At 46.2% G+C, this 26,112-nt stretch overlaps 1 protein-coding gene across 2 annotated transcripts; it reads left to right on the top strand.

The window, feature by feature from the left end:
* On the top strand, positions 1–23,326 carry CCDC106 (coiled-coil domain containing 106). 2 transcript variants are annotated; one of them, XM_084805705.1, is made up of 8 exons: positions 1–81; positions 1,777–1,864; positions 9,892–9,966; positions 10,565–10,676; positions 15,640–15,762; positions 18,022–18,198; positions 18,837–19,037; positions 20,877–23,326. In XM_084805705.1, the coding sequence occupies exons 2-8, from the start codon at positions 1,814–1,816 to the stop codon at positions 21,287–21,289; spliced, it is 1,152 nt and encodes a 383-aa protein (XP_084661831.1). In that variant the 5' UTR covers positions 1–81; positions 1,777–1,813; the 3' UTR covers positions 21,290–23,326. The 2 variants fall into 2 exon arrangements, with proteins under 2 accessions (XP_084661831.1, XP_084661832.1); XM_084805706.1 differs by having other exon boundaries at positions 8–81; positions 9,912–9,966.
* The last annotated feature ends 2,786 nt before the right edge of the window (positions 23,327–26,112 follow it).

Below are 26,112 nucleotides of genomic sequence, written 5' to 3'. Positions count from 1 at the left end.
GCTCCCCTCCGCTCTGGGTTAGCTTGCTGCCCGAAGCTGCCGGTTGGGACGCTCCGCGGTGGATGCAACCACAAGAGCAAGGTAGGAGGAGGAGAGGAGGGGGAGGAGGAGGAGGAGGAGGAGGAGGAGGGCGGTGGCGGGGGGTAGGGGGTGAGCCGGCTCAGCACCCACCCCTGCGATTTCCCTTGATCCGTCCCTGCCCGCTGGCCACCCCCCACCTCCCTTGCGAGGAAAGGGTGCCGGCGGTTCCCTTGAGATCGGCCTTCCAGATATCCCATGCTTTCAGCCTCCGGGCGCTGCGCCTAAGGCGCGCGAAAGGTCCCCCTTTGGCATCTCCAAAGTGCCGGGGCGCGCGTCGCCACCGAAATTTGGGGAGGAGAAAAGAAGGGAGGAATCCTTCATCATAGGGCATCAGCAGCCGGGGCCATTTTGGAGTGGTGGTAATGGGCTCTGATTTTCGTTGCCAAAGGCCCGTTTGGATTGGGAGGGGACCGGCTTGGCGTACGGACGCTCCCGCTCCCACCTCGGACGATTCATTGGCGTCGGCAAGTCGGTCTGGTATATAAGGAGTTTGCGTGGGAGACGCTTGCATCGAGTGGGATGCAGAGCCGGGAGGGAGGTGTTGAGGAGGGGGCTGCAGGGAGCGGGGGCCCTTGCTATGGCTCTTTTGGATGCAAGTTGGGCAGAAGAGGAAAGGCTGTGGGTCCGTTTAGGACCAAGTGGTAATAACGAGGAGGGGAGCAGGGTGCCGGGGAAGGAGAATGGAATTGCGGAGAAGGAAGGGAAGTGGTGTGTTGATGTTAAGAGTGGGGTTTGGATGGACAAGCAAATCCCCTGTGAGGCTTTGGAGAGGTGGCCCAGACCAAGAGATTTTGCTGCCCCAAACCAGCTCAGGACCTCAGCGGTGCACCCCAAGATTCCAGACGGAGCTGGGACATGACTTTGGTTCTGGCTGCACTCTGCTTCACCGGCACTCCTAAAAATATTGCTCTCCCCCAACCAAGACATTGCTTGGATTACTTGTGCAATTGGGCCAGCCTTGGCTTTCGCTTCAGATTGTATTTCCACAGGCTGAAGCAGTTCCCTTTGGCCTTTAGGTGGGCATGCTGGAGTTCGAATAGTGTGTGGTCCAGAGGGGGTCGGCTAGGGAAGAGGGCCTTGGAGGACCTAGAAGCAGCAGCACATCTATTTTATTTATTAGCCATATGTATGGCACTTTTTTCATTTATAGAAACAAAATTCAAGGCAGCTTATAACGTATTTTTTAAAAAGTAGCAAAGACTGCTAGTATTAGTAGTTAGACATTCCATTTTGGAAGTTATGCTATAGTCAACTAAGTAATACACTCATATATGGTTTATTGCATCCAGTTCCTACAGTGGTAAGTAGTTATCCAGTTGTGACTTAAATCTTGGAGGCTTCAGCAGTACTACGTGTAAGAGAATGAATTGTGGAGTTTTGCAGGACAGGTTCTGTTGTCTAGCCACTGAACTATCCAGTCTTGTATCATATAAGAGAGTGGGTCCCATGTCCTGCTTTGAGCAAATGATAATAGCTGAGCACAGGCTGGAAACAGGTCCTGGACAAGTGATTGATGTGGTGGGGTGGTGGTAAGTGAGCTGGTATTGGGCTGCACTTGCAGGATTTTAGCTGGAGTTTAACTACGTGTAACTACTTTTTTCCTGAGTGTTCAGACCCTTCACACACACAGTTTTGTAATTGCACCTTGCAACAATCTTATATAATAGCCCAGTATTATCTACATACGTGTTACAGATTGGGGATTTACCCTGAGGATAGTGACTTGCCTTGGATGGATGTTGTGAGAAAGGATATAGGAATGGATGGGCTGCAGGTAAGTCCAGTAAAGTATATGGATGATGTGAACGTGATGGAGATGGGATACAGCAACAGATGGACCAAAGAGGACCAATATCACTTGAAAATGAGAATGGGCAGGAGTGGGATGTAGGAATGGCAGTGCTGTTGAGCTGAGCATTGTCTAGAGAAGGATGGTGGGATTGGGGAGTGGCTGAAACCCAGAGGCACAGCTGGGGGGTGGGATTCAAATTATTTTGCATTGCTGCCAGATTTTTAGGTGCTTGAGCAACCAGGCAATTGGGATTCCCCACCCCCAAGCCTTCTGCAGCTCAGAGCAAAACCTGGGAGAATTGGTGATGGGGCTGAATAAGACTATGTGGGAGTGGCTGGTGGTAGAGTTTGACTTTTCCATAAGGAGAAAGAGAGGCTGGTGAAGAAGTTCTCAGGTGCCTGCTCCACTCTCCCTTCCACTGCCATAGAGACATCTACCACCAACACCCTGTGGGAAAGATCCTGTTAACTCATTATCTAGTGATATTTATTATGTCATTTTTTTTAAGAAGTTTTAACTTGTTTTTAATACAGTGAAATAACATGGGAAAATGTTGGGATGTTTAGTGGCGGCAGCTATTGGTAGCTGGACCGGCTTTCTTGAGATGTTTGGCAATGGAACCCTAAAACATGGTACAGGAACAGCAGGGTCCCATGTGTCAGGCCATCTGCAGGACATTACAATTATTAAAAATAATAATCAGCCTTACCCTACCTAGGTTTCCTGGTATGAAATACCTTTGAGGGGAGGGGGTGAAAAAGGTGTGGGATCTTGAGGTTGTGTTAATGAATGGTTTCTTTCTGCCTTCTTCTTCCTGTTTATAAGAAAGTTGGAGATGAGCATGGACCACTAGTTAAAGCAGAACCTTAGGCTTCTGGACCGCTTCAGGTCCCAATCCCGCCCACCAGGATTCCCCAGAGGGCCATACCCACTTCCCCAGCCCCCCACTCCCCCTCCAGCCACCAGTTGTTTGGTGGTTTCATGACTTCTGTGTAGTTCCCCACCCCCAAATTCTGAAAGGTTGAAATGCCCCCCCTAAGGGTTAGTTACTGGCAGTGAGAGCTTTAAGTTAAAATGTGCTGGTATTTTTTGGTGTTTTGCCTTCAGCCCCGCCCGCCCCTGGAACACAGCCCATGAGAGCTTCTCTGAAGTACAGTTCAGCCCATGGGCTGAAATTGGTTCAACATCCCTGATTTATTGGCTTCAACTGGTGGGGCAGCACAGGGGGTGGGGCAGGGAGAGATGTGCCTAAGAAGTTGCATTGGAAGGGGAGAAGGAAGGAAAGCTCGGAGTCATTTATCTGTTTATTTAAAACCAAAGATCAGCCCAAAGCTGGCTCTCCGTCTGGAATGTAATGTGGAGATACGAAAAGAAATCAGTTTGTTGTGAATTGTGTAAAACTGGCCCCTGTTGATGGAGCCAGGGCAAGCGGGAATGGGGGGATGTCTGCATCTGCGTACATTTACAGAAGTCAGTAACTGAATGGGGATTGGACTGAATGGGCTTAGAACAGGCTTCCCAACCTGGTACTGCCCAGATGTCTTGGACTACAACTCCTAGCATCCCCAAACAGTCCATCTCAGCTGGAGGGCACCTGGCTGAGGCTGGGTGGCTTATAGGTGGCTCTGATGTCAGTGGCACGGTGGATCCGGTCTGGGTTTCAGTCAGGGCCAGTCAGAACTCTAAAGGAGCTCTCCAGATAGCTCCTTTAGAGTTTGGCTGAAGCCCAAAGCCGATTCACTGACCCACTGACATCGGAGCCATCAGCCTCCACTGGCAAGGGGTTCTGTGTCTCCCCTGCCCCACCCCTGCAAAAGGCATTGTCTTTGTAGGCATAGCTGTTCTGCAGGAAAATCTGGTAATAATTCTACCTTTTTTGTTTCCAAGCCCAAATTAGTGTACGTGTGTGTTCCTCCCTCATAAAGGTGCATTCTTTCTCTCCCTCCCCCACCATATCTTCCTTTTAAGGACTGTGACATGATCCTCTTCTTTAGACCATGGGTAGGCAACCTTTTTTGGGCCATGGGTGGTTGTGGCAATTTGAGAAACAGTCATGGGCACCACCTCAAAATGCTTCCCCTGGGAGGCACAGCAAAGGACGAGTCACCTGCCCAAAGGACTGAGTACAAAGCAGAGGTGGGGTCTGAGCCCCAATACACTAAACAACCCCTTTGGACCCAGAGTTCTCGGCACCAACAGAGACCCGTTTCAAAGCCATCCTAGCTGCCAGTAAGAAAATGTATTAATTTAAAAAAATGGGAGGAATGGGGCACCTTGGCGGGCTCCAAGAAAGATGTCCGAGGCGCTGTGGGTACTGTGTTGCCTATCCCTGCTTTAGACCTAAAATACAAGCATGTAACATGCTGAGGTTCCCTCCAGCAATATTAGAACTTGAAAAGGGGAAGCAACAGTGTCCCTCAGCTGTGTCTGTTAATCTTACTCTTGTTTCCACAGAATTTGGGACCTTGTGAGTATCAGTTCATACATGCATGTTTATCACGCGTGGCCTTGAAACGGCAAGTAGTACCTTGCATATATGAATGAGCCATCACAGGTCAGATGCCACCAGAGATGGAATCTTCGCTCCACCTCAGAGGCTGCAACTTTTAAGCAGTCGGTTCATGCCTGGAACGGCAAGTGATTTGGTGCTCAAGGAATCGAGGGATGTGATGTGTGTACGTGTGTTAACTGGGATTTCTTAAACTGGGATGGGTTGAGGAAATAAAGCTTCCCTGAGGGAGAGAGCTAGCCCCAGGTACGGCTTTAGGGGAGGGCGAATTGGGGAGTTACCTAGGGTGCTGAGCTGAGGGGTGGGGGTGGAGCCAAGCCAAGCTGAAGGGGGCGCCAAGCTGAGCTCAGTGGCTGTGTTTTTTGACTGTACTGTCCACAGTGAGCTAGGGTGGCTAAAAGGAAGTGTCTAACTTTTTTTCCCCACAGTTCTACAGGTTGTTTGGGTACTAACTACAAAAATGATCTTCCTTCAGTTATCTTTAGAGTACGTTTCTTTTTCAATTTCCACTTTGATGTCATTTCTACTAGAAGATCAGAAGAACACAGCTTTACTTTGAGGCAACATTACTGAGCACTTAGCACTTCAAATATTATAAACACTATAAGTACTACATAAATAGTAATAAAATAAAGCCATAAACGGCTGGAGGTCAGCTGAATATCTTTTTATGTATAACTTTTCTTTATTATTTTTAATGATAAAAATAATGGAGATTCTAAAATAAAAAATTCTTACCAAATGATGGGAACTGCTACTAAACAAAAAATATTAAAAGTAAAACCTGTGATAGTTCTGCTGTGTTGCATAGTGCAACTGCCTGCATGTGGCTGTTTGAACTGGCTTGTGCAAACTGTAGCACAGGGGCTAAGAGATCAAGGTTTTGAGCAATTTATTTATATTTATTTATTTCATTTCTATACTGCGCAATAGCCGAAGCTCTCTGGGCAGTTCACAAAAATTAAAACCAAACAGCACACAGTAAAACAATATAAAATATATAAAACATTAAAACCACAGTATAATAATACAACCAGAATAAAACCTAGCAGCAATGCAGGGATTTAAAATACAGATTTAAAACAGCAAAGCTAAAAGGCTAGAAAGCTGAAATGCCTGGGAAAATAAATACAGTCAGGGCCAGAAGTATTGGAACAAGGATAACTGTTTTGGCAGTTGGCCTCTGTACACCACCACATTGAAGTTGAAAGGAAACACACCCAGATGAGAGCAAAGTCAGGACTTTAAGCTGTAATTCAAGGGGTGTGACAAAAGTGGGCACTAACCATTCAGGAAGTACAGCCAGTGGCATGCACACATCCCCATCGTTGGGGGCTCATAAGTAATGGAACGAATGGCTGAGAAGCAGCTGCATGGCCAGGTGTGGCCTGTTTCCTGGGTACCCCATGACCAATCAAGCAGATAAAAGGCCTGGAGGTGGTTCTGAGTGTAACATTTGCATTTGGTGGCTGTTAACTGGAACCCCCAACATGAGGTCCAAAGAGGGGTCCATGCAAGTGAAGAAGGCTGAGGAAACAAAATAAACCCATCAGAGAGATAGCAAAAACAGTGGGAGTGGCCAACACAACAGTTTGGAACATCCTGAAAAAGAAGGAATTAACTGGCAAGCTCAGCAACAGCAAAAAGCCTGGAAGACCACAGAAGACAACTACAGTGGATGACCGCAGAATTCTGCTCATGGTGAAGAGGAACCCTTTCACAACATCTAGACAGGTCAAGAACGCTCTTGAGGAGGTAGGCATGTTATTGTCACATCTACAGTCAAGAGACGGCTTTATGAATGTAAATACAGAGGCTTCACAACAAGGTGCAAACCACTGGTAATGCTCAAGAACAGACAGGCCAGATTAGCCTTTGCCAGCAAACACCTAAAAAAGCCTGCCCAGTTCTGGAATAAGATTCTTTGGACTGATGAAACCAAGATTAACTTGTACCAGAATGATGGGAAGAGAAAAGTATGGAGAAGGAAAGGAACAGCTCATGATCCAAAGCATACCACGTCATCTGTCAAACATGGTGGAGGCAGTGTTATGGCATGGGCATGTATGGCTGCCAGTAGAACCAGGTCACTGGTGTTTATTGATGACCTGACTGCTGATAAAAGCAGCAGGATGAATTCTGAAGTGTGTAGGGCTATACTTTCTGCTCAGATTCAGCCGAATGCTGCCAAACTGATAGGACACCGCTTCATATTGCAGATGGATAATGACCCAAAACATACAGCAAAAGCTACCCAAGAGTTTCTCAAGGCAAAGAAGTGGGATGTTCTTCAATGGCCAAGTCAGTCACCTGATCTCCACCCAATAGAGCATGCTTTTCACTTCCTGAAGACAAGACTGAAGGCAGAAAGACCCACAAATGAGCAGCAGCTGAAGGCAGCTGCAGTAAAGGCCTGGCAAAGCATATCGAGGGAGGAAACTCAGCAGGAAGGCCTGGCGTGCTATGGTCCATGGGGTCATGAAGAGTTGGACATGACTTAACTCTGCAAAAAAGGCAAATGTGGCTGCAAAAAAGGCAAATGCTATTTTGGGCTGCATTAATAGAAGCATAGCTTCCAAATCCCAGGAAGTACTAGTTTTCTTCTACTCAGCACTGGTTAGGCCTCATCTGGAGTACTGTGTCCAGTTCTGGGCACCACACTTTAAGAAGGATGCAGACAAACTGGAGAGGGTTCAGAGGAGGGCAACAAAGATGATCAGGGGACTGGAAACAAAGCCCTATGAAGAGAGACTGAAAGAACTGGGCATGTTTAGCCTTGAAAGAGAAGACTGAGGGGAGATATGATAGCACTCTTCAAGTAGTTGAAAGGTTGTCACAGAGAAGAAGGCCAGGGTCTCTTCTTGATCATCCCAGAGTGCAGGACATGGAATAATGGGCTCAAGTTACAGGAAGCCAGATTCTGGCTGAACATCAGGAAAAACGTCCTGATTGTTAAGAGCAATATGACAGTGGAACCAATGACCTAGGGAGGTGGTGGGCTCTCCCACACTGAGGCATTCAAGACGAGGCTGGACAGCCATCTGTCAGGGATGCTCTGACTTGAATTCCTGCATTGAGCAGGGGATTGGACTCGATGGCCTTGTAGGCCCCTTCCAACCCTACTATTCTATGATTCTAACGACTGAACAACAACATGGGTTCCAGACTTCAGGCAGTCATTGACTGCAAAGGATTTTCATCCAGGTATTAAAGGCGATCCTTAAGTTTGAAATGATGTTGGTTTGTTCCATTACTTATGAGCCCCCAATGATGGGTGTGTGTGTATGCCACTGGCTGTCCTTTCTGAATGGTTAGTGCCCCACTTCTGTCAAGTGAATTACAGCTGGAAATCCTGACTTTGCTCCCATCTGGGTGTGTTTCCTTTCAACTTCAATGTGGTGGTATACAGAGGCCAACTGCCAAAACAGTTATCCTTGTTCCAATATTTCTGGCCCTGACTGTAGGTCTTCACCTGGTGCCAGAAGGAATACAATGTATGTGCTAGGCAAGCCTCACTAGGGAGCTCATTCCACAGCCGGGGTGCCACAGCAGAAAAAGCCCTCCTAGTAGCCACCCACCTCACTTCCTTTGGCAGGGGCTCATGGAGAAGGGCTGCTGAGGATGATCTTAAGATCCAGGCAGGCACATATAGGAGGAGGCGATCCTTCAGATAACCTGGCCCCAAGCTGTTAAGGGCTTTGAATGTTAATACTAGCACTTTGAATTGGGCCTCGAAGTGGACTGGCAGCCAGTGCAACTGGAAAAGTACTGACATAATATGAGCTCGCTGGCCAGTCCCTGTTAACAATCTTGCTGCCCTATTTTGGACCAGCTGAAGTTTCCGGACTGTTTTCAAAGGCAGCCTCACATATGACGCATTGCAGTAATCCAGAAGAGAAGTTATCAGAGCATGGATAACTGTAGCTAGGCTATCTCTGTCCAGGTAACGGCGTAGTTGGTATACCAGCCTAAGCTGATAAAAAGTGCTCCGTGCCACCGAGTTCACCTGTGCCTCCAGTTCTGGGTCCAAGAGCACCCCCAGACTACGAACGTCATCCTTTAGGGGGAATGCAACCCCAACCAGAACAGGTTGAATATCACCTAGCCGGGCAGATGAACCACCCACTAACAGTACCTCCGACTTGTCTGGATTGAGTTTCAGTTTATTGGCCCTCATCCAGTCCATTACCATGCCCAGGCACTGATTCAGAACAGCCACTGCCTCACCTGGGTTTGATGAGAAAGAGAGGTAGAGTTGGGTGTCATCCGCATATTGATGGCACCTCAGCCCACACCTCTGGATAACCTCCTCCAGTGGTTTCATGTAGATGTTAAACAGCATGGGGGATAAAATAGAGCCCTGTGGGAACCCCACAGCATAATTGCCATGGCACAGAGCAATAATCCCCCAGCACCACCTTCTGGAATCAGCCATCCAAGTAGGAGTGGAACCACTGCAGTGCAGTGCCTCCAACTCCCAACCCAGACAACCTATCCAGAAGGATACCATGGTCGATGGTATCAAAAGCCACTGAGAGGTCCAGGGGAATCAGCAGGGCTGCACTCCCCCTGTCCCTCTCCCGGCAGAGGTCATCCCACAGGGCGACCAAGGTAGTTTCCATTCCAAAACCAGGCCTGAAGCCCAATTGAAATGGATCTAGATAATCTGTTTCATTCAAGAGTGCCTGGAGCTGTCCTGCAACCACCTGCTCAAGCACCTTGCCCAGGAAGGGGATGTTGGCCACTGGCCTATAATTGTCAGTGTCCTCCGGGTCCAGGTTAGGCTTTTTCAGGAGTGGTCTGATTACCGCCTCTTTTAAAGAGGCCAGCACCACTCCCTCTCTCAAGGAGGAATTTACAACCTCCTGGACCCCAGAGAATGTCATTCTCAGTGGATAGTATAGCAGGTCTTCCAGCCAGAAGACCTGTGAGACTGAGCCCCAGGAAGTAGAAAGAAGCTGTGCCAGAAGGGATTTGGAATTTGGTGGAGGTACTCCAGCAATGCATAACCTGATCCCTATTCCCTTATCCCTATGAAAGAAAAAGTGATCTATCATTCTGCTTGATCCCAGGGCGAGGAGGAGCTGCAGGCGAGAATTCTCAGATGTAGTCTGCGTACGCAGTAATTCTCCCAGCTTTGTACACACATACATGGGTCCTTGTAGGGGGCTGCAGCAGGGCCCCCCAACATCACACCTGCACCAGGCCCCATAAACCTTCTGGGTAGCCCTGCAAAGCTGATCACAAGGTGGGGGGGGCACCAAAGGCAATCCTCGTCCAGGGCACTATTTATCCTAGGGCCGGCCCTGGCTAGCCCTGCACATCTCTTCTTTACAGGAGAGGCACCCCTCAACTGCTAATCTGGAGGACCTCCCCCCCAACCCCTGCCTTCATAGATGTGAAGGGGAAATTGTGAAGGGATTGTTTTGCTGCACTTTGGTGTTCTTGTCTGCATTTGTTTCTGTGGGATCCTGTAACCTATTAGTTTCTTCTTCTTGACTTTGTCGAGGTGTTTGGTGTTATTTCCAGGGGGAACAGTATTTTTGTGGAGAACGCTGGACTACTGAGTGTCATCCTGGCCCAGGTAGATATCCTCTTACATATTGGAGAAGAAGGGGGTACCTTGGAAACTAGGATCTCCTAGAGAACCATTGTGGTACCGTGTTGGGACTGGTGCGGGGGGGGGGGGGGAGACCTGGATTCAAATCCTCACTCATCTATGAAGCTCACTGGGCAAGTTTGGGCAGTTATTGTCTCTTAGTCTAACTCTGCTCCACAGGGTTGCTGTGACGATTGTGGTAGCAAATCCCATAGTTTAACTATGCACTGTGTGAAGAAATACTTCCTTTTATCTGTCCTGATTCCTCCACACAGAATAATATGATTCCTCCATATAGAAGGAAGCAGGAACTCTGTTTGTTTTCAAGCATTCAAACGTGCAGTTTCCTACCTTTCCCATGAAGGACACACCATGTGATTCCCTCCCCCTCTGCAAGGAAATGTGCAGTATTAGTCTTACAGATTTAGAAAGGGAATTGCAGATGGTATTTGGTGTTCTCTGAAAAGACCACAGCATTTTAAAAAAGGCAGCTTTGACAATCTAGACAAGGGGTTTCTAGGGACAGATTAAAGACAGATGTACAGTCCATCTGCCCAGTTATAACACCTCTCCTGTTCTCCAGGTTAGTAGTATCCGTCCCGCCCGGGGTGGGAGGACGATGAGTGAAAGTAACCACCAACAGCAACAACGGGCAAGTACGGGCAGGGGACGTCGTGGAGCTGGTGCAAAGCAAGGTTAGTGTGTGTTGATTGGGAGAGGGGTGGGTTATGTAGGGCCTGGGTGACTACCATCCTTCTAATAATAGGTTGGATCCTGACAGACGTTATTTGGACTGATTGAAGTCAATGTGAAAAGCTTGTAGCGACTTAACACCCATTGATTTCAGTGTGAACTAAGTGAGTAAGGATGGAACTTAATGGTAGCTAACTAGTCTGGAACTAACTCTTGCCTCTTGCCAAGAGCTTCAAAATTTATCTATTGAGGATCATTCTTAGGCCTATAGATCCCTGAAATGGCTGCTGTGGAGTGCCAGCTCTTTGCCAATGTGGTAGAATCTCAAGATCACCATTCCACCCAAGCCCTATTCAGGCTTTCTGTATTCACCATTTATATTTTTCAAATGGAAAACAAGGTTATGTATTTGTATCTCTACAGCCGTATTCAGGTGTTCTTTTACCAGTACAGCAAATACGCAAGGAGAAGGGGTGTCCCAGCCCCGCCCCCCTCCATCATCCTATTTGTCACCTTATACTTATGGACGGGCATTGCTAGGTTCTTAAAAGATCTGGGGTGCAGGCCCATAACACAGATTTGTGCATATGAATGTATGTATGTAATATATATATCTGAGTCTAAGCACACCTCTAATATATGTGTGCGTGTGTTGTATATGTGGTGTGCTTGCGTGTGTGTGTGTGTGTATAGATTTTATATATATACACACACACACGAGTGTGCACTGACCCCCCACCCCACTTCAACTGAGACCCCGATTCAGCATTTTGGGAAAAATTTCACTTCTACTCAGGCCAATTTGTAGTCGGACCATTTCAGCTCAGCACAAAACCTGAGTCAAGGTTTGGAAAAATGATTCTTTATGCTTCCTGTTGACTACTATGGGAAATTAGAAAAAAACTAACTTTTTTCTCTTGGTCAGAACTGGATGAAAATTTCAGTCATAGTAGCTCCCTAGAAGGGGATTATACCTGCCCAATGTCAGAAAAATAGGTGCAGGGTTTATATTTTGATTTTCTTTTAAAGGGAACTGCCAATAACATTTTACTTCCTTGGAAGAATTAGATAAACATTTCAAGATTCATTGCCCCATCAGAGGAGATCATGTCTGCCAAATTTCAGAATGATAGCCACAAGAGGGTGCAAGGGTGGCCCTGACATTTTGAGGTCTCCAAAAGAGGACATATCTCCCTATTTTCCTTGTGGATCATTGTTCTGAAAATTACGGAGAGCCTAGAGTTGTCCCTATGTTAGAAACCAGCAAAGTTTCAGAAGGATAGGTGCAGCAGTTCATGTGGAAGTGGAGTTCTCCAATAAGAGGGAGGGAGTGATTTGCTTTCCCTTCATCCCTTCCTTAATAATTTTTGGGTACATTTGTATGAAAATGCACAGGTCATTAGAGGTGTCCCCCAGGCAAGAAATCTGCAAAGTTTCTGAAAGATATACCTGCATGCAAATTTAGAATTACTAGAATTTATTTACATTTCACTAATTTTAGCAGCAGGGGAACATGGGTGGAAAGATGCTATTGCACTCATGTCCTGCTTGTGGGTTTCCCATGGGCATCTGGTTGGCCACTGTGTGAACAGAATGCTGGACTAGATGGACCTTGGTCTGATGCAGCATGGCTCTTCTTATGTTCTTAAATAGAGAGTGCCTCTGAGCATTTTCAGAATGCTTTTCTTTCCCCACTGAGCACTTTACATTCTCCCCCTACCAATTCTATTCCCCTCCATGCAACCATCCCTCCTCACCCTACCATCCTCCAGCAACTCTTCATCAAAACAGATGTCTTGTTTTGTGCAACTCTCCTCTACCTCCCCCTTGTTATGTACAAGCTCTCAGTGTATCTCCCCCCCCCCCATAACTTCATTTGTGCCAAGACTTCACCAGGATTCAACCAATGAGTCAGTTTTCAAAACTAGGGCTAAGTTATGGAGAAACTCTGAGCATGTACTAAATGCCTTTCCCTCACCACTGAAGCTAGAGTTCATGCAAAACACCTCCCCCCCTCAAAAACGTGCATAGGACTTAGCTGAAAGGGTAGTCAATTAATTAGACAGAATTGGGTAGGCACTGTATTAAGCCTGCAGTACCATGCTTACAAGTAAACATGCACAACATCAAGGTGCAAACCTCCCTGCAAAAGGAACTTGTGCTGGAATCCTATGCACACTTTCCTGAGGGTAAGCCTCATTAAACATAATGGGACTTCTGAGTCCAATACATAGGATTGCATAAATTAGCAATATTTATCTCCCCTCCACTTAAAAAACCAGCCCAAACCTCCTATTTTTATTAAAGCTTTCTCTTCATAGGAACATAGGAAGCTGCCTTATACTGAGTCAGGCCCTGGGTCCATCTAGCCAGAATTGTTGACACTGACTGGCAGCAGCGGCTCTCCAGGGTTTCAGGCAGGATTCTTTCCTAGCCCTACCTGGAGATGCTGGGGATCGAACCTAGGACCTTCTGCATGCCAAGCATGTGCTCTGCCACTGAGCTGCAGCCCTTCCTATTGCTGGATAATGGCACTGACAAACAAAACAGCCCCAGATTTGTTTCTCTGCAACCATGTGAACCCACTTTTCTCAAAGCCTTGAGTGAGGAGAAGGAGAAAAACAAGCCCTCTTGTCTGTTTGTATAAAGTCAAATACAGTTCAGAACTTCTCTTGCCCAGCAAAGAGAATTCTCTTAAGAATTCCCCAAGATATGCTCTGGGTGGAATGAAGAAGATAAAGAATGAACAGGGGAGGGGAGGGGAGAAGAAAAGAAGAATGGTGATTTGGAAATGGAGGGGAGGGTACAGAGAATTCCCCAAGCCAAGTGGCTCCTTTCAGAAAGGTAGTACTTCAGAGGAATTTAGGAGGCTGTGGAGGGTTTGTAAGGATTGCACATACTTAAATTAACTTTATGAGGTGAGGTGACTGAGGGCTTTTTCTAGCTTTTTAAAAAACTGTAGAACCTATTTAAAAGCCTCAGCAGTTCCTCACTCATGACGCCACATAATTCTAATCCTCCCTTTGGAATAATTTGAGTCCTACAGCTATTTAGGAGAAATTAAAGTGGAGGGGGAGAAAGAAGCTTGTGGAGGCTGATTGGATCCTCTGCTGTACTGAAGCTACTAAACTTCTGCAGAAGCAAAGGTTCCAGTCTGGGGTAGTAAAATCAGATGCTGTGTGACATAGCAGTATTTCACATGGAGCTCTTTCTTCCCTTCCTTCTCCCTCTTCAAAATTTCATTGCAAGCAAGCTCCCAACAGTGAGCATGTAAGAGCAGAAAAGTAGGGGGGAGTGCTTTTTTGCACCTCAAAAAAACAAACAAAACACCTACACCAGAGATTAGGGATAGTGACCTCCTAATGGTCACCTTAAACACCTTCTGATTAGGATCTCTAATCCCCTGTGTGGTTTGACAGTTTTTACTTTTTGTTCTAGTCTTTGAGAAAGGGAAACTTTATGCATGGCTAGCACAAAAGCCACTAGGACTAACTGTCTGAAATTTGGCAGATTCAGTCAGCTCTGTAAGGGCTGCCAGGTCCCCAAGCTCTATGCACTTATGTGGGAGCACACAAAAATTATAGCTCTTTGTTTGACAGATTTTCTTGAAAATAGCAAATTTTACCTGTGACTATCACAAAAGCCACTGGACCTAACTGAACCTGCCCAATTTCAAGCAATCAGCTCCATGGGGGCTACCAGTCTCCAAATTTCATGTATTTATCATACAAACTAAAAAAAGTTATAGCCGTTTCTGTTTTCCAATGCAAGTCAATGGGAAAATGTTTAAAATAAAAAGGCCATTAGGACATCTCAAAAATGATCCGGGGCCAGTGCCCAGTTGGGCCTCTTCCTAATGATGCCCCTGCTCGTGGAGGGTGACTGTCTGAAGAGGAGAGCCTCCTGCATCCATGAAGGCTCTCCACATGAAACAGTACACTGGGAAAATTCTGTTCTGGCTTGCATGGAGAGCCCCCACACATACAGGAGGCTCTTCTTTTCAGGCAGACACTCCCCATGAGTAGAGGGCAATGGGTGTGACAAGAGAGGGAAGCAGGGCTGGAGCGCTCCCTCTCCTTGCATGTTTGCTGTACCCAGTAAGAGAATAATAATAACAACGCTGCTGCTGCCGCCGCCGCCACCTCGTCCTCTTCTTCCTCTTCTCATTTCTATACTTCCCCATAGCCAAGGCTATCTGGGGTTGTTTACAAAAATTAAAAACTATTAAAATACATTATACGAAGTGTAAAACCTAAACGGATAGCGCACACACAGACAACATGTATCTAGAACAATTTTAAACCATCAACCATAAGACAGATTCAGGACCTGATTAAGAACTCATCATATGAAGAACTCATCATCAGAATGCCTGAAGAGGGCTCTAGAGATGCAAACACATACCTTTGTTTTACATTTGGAAAATATAAATGGTGTCGAGGGAATGTGAGCAAGCAAGAGAAGAGCTCCTTTATGACCTGGTAATGGTATTCGAAGGAATTCTTAAAATAGTCTCTCATGTTCTTTCTGTCTCTCACATACTCACACTTATACGCACATTGCTCTCCAAGTTTGAAATCCTATTTGACAATGCCATGCGCATCACATAAAATCTCACTCTTCACTGACATCATTGCATACTAGCAAAGTTGCAAGATCCAGGACAAGGCTAAGATGCAAGGTGCTGCTTTGGTTTTTTATTTGTTTTAAACACCATACAGGCAAAACAGATGTGTGGTTGAGCAATCACTGTCCATGCAGTGCGCATGCTTTCCCCCCACTTACGTAGTAAGTGACCCTGAGGTTCTCTGTCATGGTTTGACTGAGAACTGGGAAAGGGCATTATGGTGTGTCGTCCCCCCGCAACACTCCCCAAATGTATGTTTACTGGGATTGCTGCTTTTATTCTAGCTTTTTTATGCTTAGGCTTATTTCTTTCCCGTCCCTTGCTGTGTATGTTTATAGTGAAGGAAAACAATGAAGCGTATGAAATATCCATACCGTTGGATGAGCCACACCAGATGGAGTCTCAGACACAAACTCATCAACAGTTATATTATGGGCTGAGTCCCCCACAGAATTTTGATGGTGAGAAAAAAAACATCCTGCCCACACCTTCCACTGGTAATATTTGAATGTCCTCTGACTATGTACTGGAACCTGTAGGTCAGGACTAGGGAACTTGTAGCTCTCCATGTGTTGTTGGACTCCAACTCCCATCAGCCAGGATGGACAGTGGTTGGGGATGATGGGAGTTGTTCAGCAACATCTGGAGGGTCACAGGTTCCCTGCCCTAGGTGAATGACATCCAAGCAATCTTTTGCAACCATCCAGGGGATGAATATGCTAGTGCTATTGTTTCTATGACTGTGGCAGTTCCAGAAAGTGACTCCACCTCTGCAGAAATCCCACCAGTGGTGTCTGTGGAGTGTGGGTTCATATCATGTGTTTCTTCTTTGCAATCCCTGGAGTGGGGAGTTCCATAGCTCTATGGTAGAACACAGGTTTTGCATGCAGAGGTTTGATCTCTGGCCTTTCCAGTTAAGAGGGTCAGACAGCAGAGGATGTATGTGAAGTATAAAAGGAAAGGATCAGAGGAAGTACCACTTCACACAGTACACAGTTAAATGATGGAACTTGCTACCACAAGAGGTAGTGATGGGTGCTATTGTGCAGGAGGGTGCTAATGCACTCTCGTTCTGCGTATTGACTTCCCATGGGCATCTGATTGGCTACTGTGTGAACAGAATGCTGGATTAGATGGGCCTTTGGTCTAAGTTACTACATTTATACCCCAGCACAACTCTTCTTATGTCAAAGACCTCTGCCTGAGACTCTCAACAGCCACCGCCAGTCAGAATAAACATATTGGGCTGTATCCAATGTCAGTCCTACTTAGAGTAGACTCATTGAAATTAATGGGACTCAACTTAGAATAACATTGAATACAACCCACTGAGCTGGAAGGACAAATAGTCTGATCCTGGTTTAAGGAAGTTTCCTACATTCCCTGTATGGTCAGGAGATAATTGCGTGTGGGTGCTTTGTATGAATGTCCTCTAGGAATGTATATATTTCACTAGAATGCAGAGGGATGTGTTTTGGCAGCCAGGAAGAGAAAGGATTTTTTAAAAAGAAGATGGACAAGCTTGCATAAATGCACATTTTCTCTGTTGATTTATTTTTTACTCCAGTTGCAAGTTTCAGTGGTTGAGTTTTCTACAGTTAAAGATTTTGAATTAATGAAATGAAATTTATGGGAAGAAAGCCATCCCATGTCAATTTGCTCCTGCTCAATGGAAGATGATGGTTTGGGCAGGAAGGTCTCCCTGCCTCTCACACGGGTTTGTCAAAGAGATTTGGGAGGCAGGGTGAAAGTTGGATTTGAAGAGGTTTGAGAAGTGGCAACTTTCACTGTAAGGCAACCTGTAGATATGTTTAGACATAAGTTTAAACGAGGGCGACTTGGAAGATGGCAATAAGAGAGAGGGCCCACTGAGATCCATCTGGTGCCAACATATCATGCGTTTCTTCTTTGCAATCCCTGGAATGGGGAGGACCATAGCTCTGTGGTAGCTTTGTATGCACAGTGTCCCAGGTTTGATCTCTGGCCTTTCTTTCTGGGACAAGATTAAGACTATAATCTGGTCCCAAAAATATACTCACAGACATTTCACAGCATATGATGGGGCTTTTAATGTCACTTGTTTTATCAGGTCCCAGTACCTTGTTGTAACTGTTTTAGATGTTCAAACTGTTTTTAAATTTTGTATGTTAAAGTTTTTATATTATGTTTTGTAATTTTTGAGCCCAGAGAGCTCTGGCTATTGGACGGTATAGAAATTAAATAAATAAATAAAAAAGAAAGAAAGAAAGAAGTTAAGAACTTCTTTATTTACAAAACCTTTTGGCTCCTGACTAGTTGGTTTTTAGGTTAGATTATTATTTTACTTATTACATTTATGCCCCACCTTTTTTCCCTTCGCAAGGAACCCGAGGTGGCTTACATGGTCCCCCTCCTCTCCATTTTATCCTCACAACAGTCCTGTGAGATAGGTTAGACTGAGAGTCGGTGACTGGCCCAAAATCACCCAGTGAGCTTCATGGCTGAGTGGGGACTAGAACCCAGATCTCCCAAGTTAGAGTCCAACACTCTGACCATTACACCACAATGGCTTTATTGTTACATTTTAAATTATGGTATTATAATGGAAGGATTTTGCTGTTTTTACTGGCATTTGTTTTATCAGTACCATCAGCTGCTCTGTGCAACTTTTGGGGGAAGGGCGGGCTATAAGTGTTTTAAATAAATATAAACGAACCTGTGTGGTTTCCCTCCTGCCTCAGAAGCTCCAGAGATGCCGCCTCCTTCATTGACTCTGGTAACCAGTATGAGGACACAGCTGCACATGGCCTTGGAGAGGAACTCCTGGTTGCAGAAGCGAATCGAAGACCTGGAAGAAGAACGGGACTTCCTGCGTTGCCAGCTGGACAAGTTCATCTCCTCTGCCCGCCTGGATGCTGGTAACAGGAGGGATCCAGAGTTCTCTGGAAGCTGAGGGGGTGGATGTGCTGGGTTAGAGCAAGGCCTTCTGGATACTCATGGAATTCAGGCTGTTCTAGAGAGGGGGTGGGCAGAAAGTAGAGCTCCAGATGTTTTGGACTTCAGCTCCTGGCATTTCTGACCATTGGCCATGTAAATGGGCTTCTGGGGGTTGAAGTTCAAAACATCTGGAGAGCTCCCTTCTGCGCCCCCCCCCCATTCTAGAGAAGAGGAGATGGGAATGGCTGTCAAGACACCGTGGTTCTTGAGGGAGAAAGTGGGGAATAGGATGCCTGGGTGCTAAAGAGAGTGCTGAGTTTAAATGGGTTAGAATCAAGAAGGGGGGTGGTGCATCGGGGGAAGAAAGTGGAGCTCAAGCAGGGGTGGGCAACCTGTGGGTTGCCATGGGCCTACAGCTCCCATCATCCCTGACCATTGGCCATGATGGGAGTTGGAGTCCAAGAACATCTGGATGGCCACAGGTTGCCACCCCCTGTTAAAGGGCCAAGCCTCTTGAGTTCTCTGGCAGAGTTGATCTTACTAGCCAAGCAGGCTGTGCCAGGTGGGGCTCCCTCTCCCTCGCCATGTGATCACCCTGCCCTTTCCCCTTTCACCCTAGACGATCACTGCCGCAGCAAGCAGCCGCCGCGGCGCTCCGAGGTGTCCGAGAGCCGGAATGGGGATGTGACAGACGACGACAGCATGGGCTCATGGCTGAGTGGCAGCCCTGAGGAGGGGGGCTCTACAGAGCATAAGAAGCAGAAAGGGGGGGCAAACCGAAGACGCTTTGTCAAACCTAAAGTCCGCGAGAGGCAGAGAGGTGAGTAGTAAGGGTTCAGAGCAAGGGCCTCTGGTTTCAGCTTTCGGATCCTGCACAGAGCAATAGGCGGTGGTCCCGTTAGCAGCAGAAATGACGGGACTTTTAACTCCCTCTCACGAGCACAGACTGGCGAACGTAGACTTGGTCTTTTCTTTAATGATTAATAGATCGCCACCTGTAACAGAGATGTTCTTCCCATTGACAGCCAGTACCGTGGTTATTCTAGTATATAGCAAAGCAGCATCCTACCCCGCAATAATTCATTACTATTTTCTTTTCATAACTATATATCAATCTCATTAATTTTGTCCATTTTGGCTAAATAAAAACTCTTGCAAAAATAGCAAATCAAAATGTTCCTTTCTCAACTCACTAGCAATTTTTTTCCTCTTTTTATCAGGGTGAATGAAGTCATCCCCTTCATTGGAAATATTTATTTAAAAATGAGGCACTTTTTCTTTTTTTTAAATGAATTCAGTAATCCCTTAATCACCTTGGTTACATCTGTTATTTTATATTTATTTAAAGGTGCAATCCTATGCATGTTTAGACAGAAAAATGTCCTACAACTCCCACATTGCCCTGCTAGCAGACCTTTTTCTATCTAAACATGCATAGGATTGTGTCCTAAAGCACTTTTTTTACCCTGCTCTTCAGGGTCAAAAGGTTCCCAGAGTGGCTTGTGTAAGATCAGTTTTCATACATGTACTTGACTGATGTAATTGTTTTTGGCTGCAAAGTCAGTGGGAGTTCTAAGACTTGGATTTTTCCTCAAGAACAGTGATAGAGGAGAGAAAGAAGGACATAAAATCACATGATTTGGGGAGTGGGCTTGGGGATGAAAATGTGTTCACATTTTCAAGAAGAGGGTAGTGTTTTCATTTATTTTGTCTGGGAAAAGGAAGTTAGAAGAGGAATACTGACTCTTGAGAAATGGAAATGCTGAAATTTTTCTTTCTCTCACGCACACACACACACACACCTACCTACCTACCTACCTATATATCCATTCCTCCAGGTCTTCCACCTCAAAAACATCAAATCTTGGTAAAATTGCTTCAGTAAATAAACAATAAATAATCTGCTATTGTATTTTTAGATTTTGACACTGCTGCTGGCTTTTACTTTGGTTTTATACTGTAGTTATATTATGTTTTATTGTATTGTATTTTATGGTTTGAATTGTTGTGAACTGCCCAGAGGTCTTTGACTATTGGGTGGTATAGAAATGTAATAATAACTAAATATATTATCTTCCCTCCTCCCTGCCCTTTTTTTTCTTGTCCCATCCCCAAATTTCTCTCTCCCATCCTATTTCCCTTTTCTAACCCTTTGCATTGTCTTTCTTTCCTTCCATCTGCCCTCGCCCATCATGATGTATCTCTTGCTTAACTCTCCTCCACCTCTCCTGTTTTCTGTCCTTTCTCTCTGTGCTTTTCATATCTGCTGATGTTTCCCAACTTCTGAATTATCTGATCGTTTATTTTCATTTTTTGTCTTGTTTACCATTTCTTTGCTTGCTCTGAGTTACTTTCTCTTCCTCGCCCTTCCCACGGTCTGGATGTGTATATGGCTGCTGCATCTCTCTCTGTCATATATGACCTTATCTGTGTTTCAACCTTTGGCTCCTGTTTGTCGTCTTTTCCAACCTATTGATCCTTCTTGTCTCCTGTGGTTTCTGTGCCTGATCCTGCCTTTCGTGATCCCTGGATGTTCATGGGCTGCCACCTTTCCTCCTTTTTTATCTTCCTGCTCCTCAAACTGTTGTTTTGCTCGTTCTCCCCTGTTTGTGGGTCACTGCCGGCACATTCTCCATCTGAACCCGGATCTGCTACTCAGTCAAAGACGTGGACGGGGTGCTGTGCCGCTACAAGAAGATCCTATACACGTTTCAGAAGCTGCAAAGCATGAGCCGGGCTTTCGAGCACCACCGAGTGGACCGTAACACTGTGGCCCTGACCACGCCCATTGCCGAGCTCCTCATTGTGGCTCCCGAAAAGCTGGCTGAGGTGGGCGAATTCGACCCATCCAAGGAGCGGCTGCTGGAGTACTCCCGCCGATGCTTCATGGCGCTGGACGATGAGACGCTCAAGAAAGTCCAGGCCCTCAAGAAGAGCAAACTCCTCCTGCCCATCACCTATCGCTTCAAGCGGAAAACGGACTCCCCTGGCCCAGCCGCTGGCACCCCCTTGCCCTCGCCCGCCACTCCGCCCAAGCCGCTCCTACCCATTGCGGATTGCTACAAGCGATGATTTCCCCCTCCCCGCTTGACGGAACCCACTTCCACCTCTCTTCCTGTCCAGCATTCGCCCAGCTCCTCCTGTATTTCCCAGGGCCCTTCCGCCCGTCCTGGCAGCTGCCTCCCGCCCTTTCCCATGCTTTTGAATGCTGAATGAACACCTTGCTTCACAGGCAGGGCTGGCTCACCCGTAAAGCACACGGGGTGCTTCGCCCTATAGCACCGACCCTTTCGGGGACAGCATCTGATCGGACGCTCCCATCTGCGCTTCAGCCGGTAAAGGCTGCCAGCAACTACTGGCTGAGTTTCACCCTCTTCATTTTCATCTGGGAACCGGCAGCATGGATGGCCAGAGGAGAAGCAGGGGCCGGCAGTGGTGCAGCTAGGGCTGAACTGTGGGGCTGGCATCCAGGGTGCCACCCCCCAAACAACCACCCTCAGAGCAGCAGGGGAAGGGGGCAGAAGCAGAAGGCAGGCTGGCATCAGCTCCTGGACTGGAATGGGCATAGAGGCCCACCGGGGCTGATGCTAGCCACTGCAGTTTCCTTCCTTTTTCTTTTTTTAAGTGTTAACCAGGGTGGAGGCGAGCATGGACCTGGCCTGTTCATTTGGTCTGACATACCAGGAATGTAGAAGTCGTTGTAAAGCATGGAATGGCAGTGTGGGGGTGAAAGGAGAAATGTTAGTTGTGTGCTTCGCACCTGAAGCAATACACATGGTCATCTAAGGGCACCCACCCAGAAAGAACATAGGTCCTGGGTCTAAAATGACCTAGTTGCACCATCGAGGCCAGGGGGGAGCGTGTTAGTGGGATAGAGCATGCCCGGTCCAGACTTAAGATGCAGCCATGGATCGGTCGCTTGAGAGTGGCTGCAGATTCAGGCTGACCTCATTAAGACTGCTAGGCCCGTCCTAGGCACGCCAACAGTCTGGACAGGACAGAAAGTTAGTAAATAAAAAATTGGGAAAAAAAGAGTCCCTGCTTGGGGGCTGTTCTTACTTAACCACTGCAAGCTTGTTTCCAGAGCTGTGTGCGAGGCTGCAATTGCCGTTTCCAGCCCTGCTGCTCAGGGTGGCTTGGCTTAAATCTGGAGGTGGTCCCTGTCTCCTTAAAAAGTTATTGTGGGCAGGAGAGTCACCCACTGCACAGGCCATCCCACTGCCCTGCCCTCCTGTTTCGCTTGCTGTGGGGCAAGACAAGAACTGGGCAGGGAGATGAAGTTGCTGAATGGGTTTACAGCAGTCTCGCCCCTGATCCCTGGAAGCCTTGGCCACCTTCTTTCTAGACCTCCAGCAGATGCTACCAGTAATTTGTCAAGCTTTGCTCTTCCCGCTGCCTTCCCACCATAATTTTCCTGAGACTAGAGGAATTAACTGCAGCGTTGAGCTGCCTCCAAACACTTTCCTATTGTCTCCCAAAGATGGCCCCACATCCCATGATTCCTCTGCATCTCTTACCTCATGGTTGTTCTGGAAGGCATCCATGGACACCACCTGCCCATTCTTCCCTAGCTGTTATCCTAGTGCAAGCCCCTAAACTGGGCTCTGTTTCACTGGCAGATTTTGCCCATTTATTCTGTCTTTTTTGCTCCCTGAGACAGGGTGTGTGCACACAAGTATGTGCATTTCCTGACACCATTCTTCCCCAACCTAGCAGCCTCCTGATGTTTTGGACTATGCCTCCCATCAGCACTGGCCAGAATGGCTAATGCTGGAGTACGATGGAAGTTGTAGGCTAAAACTTCAGGAAGACACCCAATTGGAGAAAGCTACCCTACACCTCTGTGGCTTCAAGTTGCCACTATGTATGTGTGTCTGCTTGTGTGTGCGTGTGTCTGCAAGGGTTTGACTCATACGTCCCATTTCTTGGGGATGCTTCCTTTTTATTCAGTGTAATTAATGGACTCTTCCCACCGTGCCTGTAATTTCTCACCCAGTCTTTTTCTCTCTGTGTAAAAAACAAAACAAAAAAAACCTAAAAAATGTTTAACAAATCGATTTACTAAGAGGATTTAAATTAAAAAAGCATTTTGAATAAAATTCAGCAATGTGTGCTTTTTTTGTTTGTTTTTCATATGAACTTGTTTTTTCATTGGTAGAGTTGCTGCAAAAAAGAGGCATATTCATGGCTGGTGAGGAATGTAGGGTCTTACTCAGTTTCAATTCTCTGTAAAACTGGAATATTAATGGCCCACCCTTATAGTTTAGGCATGAGGATAAATAAGATAATTATTGTGAAATGCATCCTTAACAGGCACTGTAGAATAAAGAAAGAGGATTTAAGGGTTTGCTTCTGTGGGTGAACACGTATGCAAGCATTTGAGTTAAGAAGTCTTCCATTGGGCACAACAGAATGAAAAAATTGCAGATCGCTGTTGGTTCAATAGGGAAAAAAATCCAGAAGTATCAGTAAGGTAGCTCTTCTATTAAAACCTACTAAAAGGCAACAAAAAAGTGACAGTTCTATGCTGTCCTACAGCCAAAATGTTTCCCAGGGCACTTTATATTATTTACTTATTTAGTAGATTTATATACCACTGCACATATTTGAAAATATCTCTTAAGAGGTTCACAAGAAAATCCCAAGTACATCAAAATACATTATAATATACATTAAAATACATACAAATTGCTAAAACATTGATATAAAACATTAGAAAACATTAAATTAAAACCAATACAACACCATAACTATGAAGAAACAGACTGGGCAACACACTCACTCAGTGAAGGCCTGGGTAAAGAAACGGGTCTTGGGCGCCTAAACATCATATAATTGGTGCCTTCTGAATACCAGGGTGGTGAGGGAGATATTTCATAAATTGGGTGCAGAGAAGGCCCATTCCTGGCTGCTGCAAGATGGCAATCTGCAGGTAGTGGTACAGCCAGCAAGGCCTCCCCGCAATCATCTTAATGCTTGCAGAGGTCTGTTTTGGGGAAGGCAACTTACCAGGAAACCTGGTCCCAAGCTGTTCATGGCTGTATGTGCCAACAGTAAGACCTTGTACTTGGCTTGGTAGTTCATAGGTAGCCAGTGCAGTTGCTTCAGCACCAGTGTAATATGTGCATGGCCAGGCACTCCACTCTTCATCCTGGCTGCTGCATTCTACACCAGCTGCAGCTTCCAGACTAAGCACAAGGGTTGCCCCACATAAACCGCATTACAGTATAACATATAGATTGTGGAATACTGCAATGCGCTTTCCCCTTCCTCAAGTGACTGGAAGTTGTAGGGACAGTACTAGCAGATTTAAACAACAACTCTTAAAGTCTAATAGACTGACTGTGTCTTTAAGCTTATGCAGCAATAAACGTGTTAGTCTTTAAAATGCCACAAGTCTTGGTTTTGCTGTAGTAGGCTACTGGGAAGGTCTGTGGCTCAGTAGTACAGCGCATGCTTTGCATGCAGAACGTCTCAGGTTCAAATCCTGGTATCTCCAGGTAGGGCTGGGGGAAGCCCCCTGCCTGAGACCCTGGGGAACTGCTGCCAGGCAGCATAGGGCTTGCTAGCATCCTGTGTTCCTAACATGGCTGCTTTGGAAGTTACCACCAAGTTTAGTTCCCTTTGGAGGAGCAGCCACTGGAGACTTGCCTTCATAATATTTGCTTTATGTACACATACACAAGCACAGCATAGCAGAGGAAAAATCCACAACCATTCACAGAACATTGTTTCTTTTATCAGATCGCTGATGCCAGTGCGGTGACAATTTTGGCAAAACAGCACTGATAGACTCATTCACAATCAGACAACCAGCCTTCCAATAGAAATGACAGTGAGCTAATGAGATGGTATAATGAAATTGACGTTATGGAAAGTTCTTTTGAAGCTGTGACACGTTGGAAAGTAAAAACAATGTATAATTGAAAGGAAAGAGTGATGGCGTTAGTTTTAGAAAAAGCTTTTCCTTCACATTTAGTAAACTTCATTATTTTAATGTTTGTTTTTAAACAAATCATTACAGGCACAACCTATGCTGGGGTTCTCATGTACAAACCACACTGAAATAAAGGGAAGATGGACTATATGCTCTTGTGCAAATCCATTTCATTGAATCAGGCATATATAGAACTTCATGCTAGATCAGGGGTGGGGGAACTCTAGCTGCCCCAGCCTGCATGGACAATGGTCAGGGATGATGGAAGTTGTAGTCCAACCACCTCCCAAGCTGCAGGTTCCCACTTCTGAGCTGGGTCATGCCATACTTCAGGCACATCTTTGTGCCTGAATGTCCATATTTGGGCAGGAGCTACACCTGATGAGCTGTGTGTGTGTGTGTGTGTGTGTGTAATTGTATTTTCTGCCTTTAGCATTGCAATCATTAAAATAGTCTCTGAGTCAATCTCTCAACTTCCGTGTCAGAGCCTGAGGAATACGGAGGCCTTATAAAAGCCGTTCAAATACTGAATGTTGCCTTTGGAAGGGAAGATCAGGGATAAAATTAACTGAGCTTTACAAACCAATTTTCCGTCCCCTTTTACATCACATTCTCTACGTGGCAGGTAGTTGCTTTTTGCATTCAGCTATATTCTCATCAAGACTTCGGTTCCTTCTGAGGAAGGACGGGACGCAAAGCGAATAAATAACCGTATTTCTTTTTCTGAAGGCGCAGAGCAGTAAGAACTCTACCGGAAGCAACAGAAGAGCGTCCGGCGGAAACGCCCGAGAGTCGCGGAACCGATCGTGAGCGACTAAGAAGCTCCCGGTTTGGATTTTTTTTTTAAAGCGGGAGCCCGAAAGGAAGAGCTAAGCTCACGCCTTGCTCTGGAACGGAGGAAGTGACGTTGACGGAAGTGCCCGAGCTTCTCCGGAAAAACCCGAAGACTTCCTACAGG

This window comes from Heloderma suspectum, chromosome 6 (assembly GCF_057233095.1).
Source record: "Heloderma suspectum isolate Gila_16-S chromosome 6, 16-S_ref, whole genome shotgun sequence".
Taxonomy (NCBI): Eukaryota; Metazoa; Chordata; class Lepidosauria; order Squamata; family Helodermatidae; genus Heloderma; species Heloderma suspectum.
This window is presented reverse-complemented; position numbering and strand designations above follow the sequence as displayed.

Excerpts from the sequence above, each read along its gene's own strand:
- CCDC106 (XM_084805705.1), top strand. The coding sequence starts at position 1,814 with ATGGATGTTGTGAGAAAGGATATAGGAATGGATGGGCTGCAGGTAAGT. Across the intron at positions 9,967-10,564 it reads TGAGTGTCATCCTGGCCCAG|GTTAGTAGTATCCGTCCCGC; the intron begins GTAGATATCCTC and ends CCTGTTCTCCAG. Across the intron at positions 18,199-18,836 it reads CTCTGCCCGCCTGGATGCTG|ACGATCACTGCCGCAGCAAG; the intron begins GTAACAGGAGGG and ends CTTTCACCCTAG.